The sequence below is a fragment of the Xiphophorus hellerii genome, chromosome 3 (assembly GCF_003331165.1).
Source record: "Xiphophorus hellerii strain 12219 chromosome 3, Xiphophorus_hellerii-4.1, whole genome shotgun sequence".
NCBI lineage: Eukaryota > Metazoa > Chordata > Actinopteri > Cyprinodontiformes > Poeciliidae > Xiphophorus > Xiphophorus hellerii.
The window spans coordinates 678,385-684,137 of record NC_045674.1 but is presented as its reverse complement, the minus strand read 5'-3'; the positions used below and the strand labels follow the sequence as shown (position 1 = coordinate 684,137).

Below are 5,753 nucleotides of genomic sequence, written 5' to 3'. Positions count from 1 at the left end.
TAATTTATTTCTCTATGAAGCCCCCTTTACTGTAAAGCAGTTATAGATCCTGTATTAGTTTAATATTTGTCTGTAAATATTCCCCACCTCTGTTCTACTAGAACAGGGGTGTCAAACTCAATTTCACCAAGGGCCACTTCAGCATATTGGCCACCCTCAACGGGCCACATTGACGGTATAAATCAGGAATGCCCAAGTGCAGTCCTCCAGACTGCAACTTTTAGATGCGTCCCTGCTAAAACATACCCCAGACAAAAAGTTGACTTCCCTCATTAGCAGCAACTCAGTTCTGTAGAGGCCTATGAATGAGTCAATGATCCAGGCGTGTTAGAGAAAGAACGCATCTAAAGTTGCAGAGTGATAGGTCTGGAAAACTAGACTTGGTCAACCCTAGCATAAATGTATGAAAATACAATGATAAATATAAATTAAACAACACCTCATATTGTTAAATAACTGATTTTATGTATTCAAGTTTTAAATATTACATTTGAGTTTGCATGGATGTAAAATTACTGCTCAGTTTAAAAATTACAGTATTTTTAAACTGAGCAGTTTAAAAATATGCTCAGTATTTTTACTGCTCAGCTAAACTTCGCTCTTTAGCTCGTTAGCTTGTCGATGTTTCAGTTTTATTCGCTGGGAAAATTAATCTTTGTCTGCTTTGAAGATAAGCAGACAAATAATAAAAAACAAGTTTTGATATTAACTCTCAACTTCATTCACAAAACTTTTTCGTTATTTATTACACAACGAACATGCATTTCACATAAGAACAAAACAATGAGGTGATGTTGCCTGTCCTTGAACACAACGCTGATCCTCTTCACCCCGTCACCAACTCACACACATCCTCATTGTGTTGTGTTCTGTAAATAAACAAAACACAAGCAAAATCAATAAACTATATGCATATTCCAGTATACTGAGTTTTGGTTTTACATTCATTCTATTTAAATGTAGTTTGTTTGTGCTTACCAATGTTTTCTGGCCGGATGTCTGGCACCGTTTTCCCCTGGTCAGTTCGTCGATGTCTGGTTTTAGTTCTATTCTGTGGCAATCCGCAAAACGGCGTGTAGGTTTTCGTCAGTAATGCGCGATCTGTGCTTGGTCTTGTTTAAAGTCATTATTGAAAACATCTGTTCGCACAGATAGGTGCTTCCAAACGTGGACAAAACACGAGCTGCATGGAGTCGAAGCTGTGGCATCAACTCAGGGGGCAGGAGACGGTAAAAGTCCTCGATTGAAACATCACTGACCTTCGCTCTTTAGCTTTGTAGTGGCGATTGTTTGTCAAACCAAACATCCAATAAAAAGTTCCATCCGCCACTATGAGGTACTGGGGTCCAGATTCTTCACGCAGGCACAAAAAGTTTAATGTCCAAACTTGTTGATTATCTTGGTTGCTTTTATTTTCCTTTTCAGAACGTTCAAACTTTCCTTCGTTCTCCTGTCTACTTCTGTTGCTCTGGTAAAAACCAAAGGCCCCAAACCCAAATGCCTGCTGGTCTTTACCAGGCCCCTACACTTATAGAAAATGGATTGATCCACCTCACTTCCTGTCTTTAGAAAACAAATAAATAAGAACAAATAATAAAAAACAAAAGATAAATAGAATCGACAATTATTAACCTGCAAATAATACAAAAACTAGAAATGTAAGAATAAACTAACAAAATTCAAATGAATAAAGAAATAAAGAATAAATAGCTCCAACACTCCGGCCCCTAATTGTTAATACTGTCACAATTACTTAAAAGGAAAAAGGAGCTATTCCCTCAAACATCTCCTTAATTCCTCAGGGTGATGCTTCCAGCGTTTGGTCACAGGTCTTTCCAAAACACTGGTCTTGGTTTGTAATCGCACAGAACGCACCAAGCCTTTTGCGTCCTGGTATACACTCAAGACTTTGGCCATCATCCATGATCCTCTTGGGGCTGTAGAGTCTGCAATTAAGACAACATCTCCAGGAGTGAGACATCTTTTAGTTCTTGTCCATTTTTGTCTTTCCTGCATCAGAGGTAAGTACTCAGAAAGCCATCTTTTCCAGAACAGCTCTGCCATGTATTGTACCTGTTTCCACCTTTTCCTGACATACTGATCCTTTTGGTTGAACAGTCCTGGTGGCAAAACTGGTTTGTTTTTCAGCAACAACAAATGGTTGGGTGTGAGTGACTCAAGATCATTTGAGTCATCTGAAACTTTGGTAATAGGTCTGTCGTTTAATATGGCTTCAACTTCACAAAAGATTGTTTGAAGTCCTTCATCATCCAAAACTTGTTCTTTAGGAACTGAGACTAAAATGCTTCTTATGGAACGAATCAGAAGCTCCCAAACTCCACCTTGGTGAGAGGCTGCTGGGATGTTAAAGTTCCATTTGATTCCATCCTGCACAAAAGCATTTTGAATTTTAGCATGGTTCAGTTCAGCCAAACTCTCTTTCAGCTCTCGATTTGCACCAACAAAATTTGTGGCATTATCAGATCTGATGGTGGAAACTGGGCCTCTTCTACAGATGAACCTGCGAACTGCATTTATACAGGAATCTGTATCGAGGGTGTATGCAATTTCCAGATGTACTGCACGGCTGGTGAAACAAGTGAACAGAACTCCATACCTTTTCAGGAGACTTCGTCCTCTTTTAACACTTATAGGACCAAAATAATCCACTCCAACATTTGTGAACGGAGCGGTGGCTGGCAGAACCCTTTCTTCTGGCAGATCTGCCATCTTTTGTTCAATAAACTTTCCTCTGTTACGTCTGCAAACAACACAATGAGAAATTATTTTTCTGGCAGCTGAATTAGCATTTATTATCCAGTATTTTTGTCTTAACCTTGACAGCATATGAGCTCTTCCTGCATGTCCCAACTGTTGATGAATATGGTGTAAAATGAGGGTAGACATATACATATCCTTTGTCAAAATTACAGGATGCTTTGCTTCTACAGGCATGGCTGTTTTATTCAACCTGCCACCCACTCTGAGGACCCCAGCATCCAATACTGGGTCAAGTTTGTATAGAGAACTTCTCTTGGATACTGTTTTAAGGCCACTAGTGATTAAAGCTATTTCAGTTGTAAATTTCTGTTGTTGTGCAAACTGAATAATAGATAGTTCTGCCTTGGCCAAGTCTTCAGGAGTCCGATTTTCTTTCTTCAGCGTGGTCTTGAACCTTTCCATCTGCTTTTCCAGTTCTTTCTTTTGGTTTTCTGGATCATTTTATTCAGGTCTGCAGCAGCAAACTCTTTCCTTTTTTGTTGCAGCAACATCAGGATGTTTTTCAACTTTAAAAGCCAAGCAACAGAGGTTTTAAGCTTTGTCCAAGCTGAAAAATAATGAATCAGATAGTTTGTAGCATTTTGTGATTCATTCACAATAACACTCACTGTTAGGTCCCTTTTGACCTCTGGGTCATCTGCAGGAATTACATGGTGATCCACCTCCAGTTTAGGCCATTCCTCTTCTGATCTGTGGAGAAATTCAGGCCCATTTATCCATCTCCTGCATTTGAGGAACTCCTCAGCTTTCATGCCTCTGGATGCATCATCTGCAGGATTCTCCTTGGAGGAAACATATCTCCACTGATTCACATCTGTTGCCTCTCGGATGACAGAGATCCTGTTTGCAACAAAGGTGTGAAATCTTCTGGTTTCACTGGAGATGTACTTTAGTACAGTTGTACTATCAGTCCAGAAAACAGGTTTTTCCAACTGTATTTGCAGCAATTTATTCACTCGGACAGCCAGAACAGCAGCTGTCAATTCCAACCTGGGGATTGTCGTTTGCTTCATAGGAGCAACTCTTGCTTTTCCTAAAATGAAAGTAACATGTGAGATGTTATTCTTTTCCAGTTTTAAATATGACAGAGAAATGATGAAGTTGTGCTTTGTCTGGTTTTCTGATGCAGCTTGGTTTGATGCAACGGTCCACTTTAAAACTGGATATCAGCTGGAGATCCTTCAGCCAATCAAGCCACTTCCTAGAAATGGAGTGGGGAATAACTTCATCCCACTTCAAATTTTGTCGACAGAGTTCTTGTAGCAACAGTTTGGCTGCCAAACTGAAGGGAGCCAGGATTCCCAAAGGATCATACAGTGAGCTGACCACAGACAAAATGCCCCTTCTGGTGTGTGGGCGGTCCTGTACAGACGTTCTGAACTTCAACTCATCTGTTTCAATGCTCCACTGTAAACCCAGTACTCTCTCAACTGGAAGTTGATCTTTGTCCAAATCCAGATTCTTAATTTCTTTTGCTCTCCTTTCCTCTGGGATTGACATGAGCACTGTGCGACTGTTGCTGACCCATTTTGAAAGCATGAATCCTCCTTTAGAGCAGAGCTCTGTCAGCCTCTTCACCATCTGCACTGCATCTTCTTCTGTGGGAACAGATTTTAAACAGTCATCCACATAAAAGTTATTTTTGATTGTATCAACCACTTCAGCTGGAAACTGTTGTGTGTTATCATCAGCAGTTCTTTGCAGAGCATAATTTGCACAGCTGGGTGAAGACACTGCTCCAAATAAATGAACCAACATCCTGAACTCCTGTGCAGGTTTTGAAGTGTCACCATGATGCCACCACAGGAAACGGAGAAAGTTGACATGTTTTTCAGAGACATAAACTTGGTGAAACATGGCATCAATGTCGGCCATTAGTGCAACAGGTTCTTTTCTAAATCTGATCTCCAACCAGAGAGTTTGTGAGGTCAGGTCCTTGTAGAAGCTGACAGTTCAGTGATGCTCCTTTATAAGTTGATCCACAATCAAATACAACTCTTAACTTGCCTTTTGTGGGATGATGCACTCCATGATGAGGAATGTACCACAGTTGTCCATCACCTTTCTGTAGCTCATCTGCTGGTACGGCTTCAGCATGTCCTTGTTGCAGCATGTTGTTTAAACAGGCAGTATATTCCTCCTTGTACTGAGCATCCTTTTCAAATCTCCTCCTGAGACTCTGGAGGCGCTGCTCTGCAACACAGATGTTATTTGGCAAGCTGGGACTTTCACTCCTGAAAGGTAAGTCAATATGATAATGACTTTCAATAAGTTTTGTTGAGTTATTAACAATGTTCATGAAATGCAGATCCTCTCTGGACATTTCAGTTTTCTCCTCTGAGGATCTTTCGTTAAAATCATGATTGTACTGTTTAACCAGCATTTCTTTAAGATGCTCAACAGAGATCCTGTTGGCTGTTACAGCAGTGCAGACATTTTTATTTCTGCTGTTGCTTCCAGTGCGTAGAGGACCATTTATGACCCAGCCAACTTTAGTTTTTACAGCATAAGGCCCACCATCCACGCTGTTTATCACCTCCCAGGGCTCTAAAACATTTGAAGCATCAGTTCCTATCAGCAGTTCCACATCTGCATTGATGTTATGAAGCTTAACAGGTTTAAGATGAGGCCACTGATCAATGTCCTTTTGTTGGGGAATATTCAATGTAGAAACTGGCATGGTACTTTGAGTCAAAACATCTGGCAACACTATGAAGTCATTTGTTTTCAATTCAGAGACTTCCAAACCAGACAAAACTTGTACATTAACAATCTTATTTTGATTCATTGTTCTCAGCAGAATATTTGTCCTTTAAGTTCAGACTTTTTGCCAGAGTTTCTGTACAGAACGTACCTGAACTTCCTGGATCAAGAAATGCATTTGTTTGTACAACTTCGTTGCTCTTTTGACTTTTAACTTTAACTGCAACAATAGAAAAAACAGCATCATCATTATGACCGGCCCCAATATG

At 40.2% G+C, this 5,753-nt stretch overlaps 1 protein-coding gene across 1 annotated transcript; it reads right to left on the bottom strand.

The window, feature by feature from the left end:
• Positions 1 to 1,770: 1,770 nt before the first annotated feature.
• Positions 1,771 to 4,045, bottom strand: LOC116715751 (uncharacterized). The gene is made up of 2 exons (XM_032556362.1): positions 3,390 to 4,045; positions 1,771 to 2,761 (listed from the first exon to the last, which is right to left on the bottom strand). Exon 2 carries the CDS (start codon positions 2,728 to 2,730, stop codon positions 1,771 to 1,773), a length of 960 nt encoding a protein of 319 aa, XP_032412253.1. The 5' UTR covers positions 2,731 to 2,761; positions 3,390 to 4,045.
• Between the last annotated feature and the right edge of the window lie 1,708 nt (positions 4,046 to 5,753).

Bases quoted from the DNA above. Each gene is read 5' to 3' on its own strand.
- LOC116715751 (XM_032556362.1), bottom strand. From the start codon at position 2,730: ATGGCAGATCTGCCAGAAGAAAGGGTTCTGCCAGCCACCGCTCCGTTC.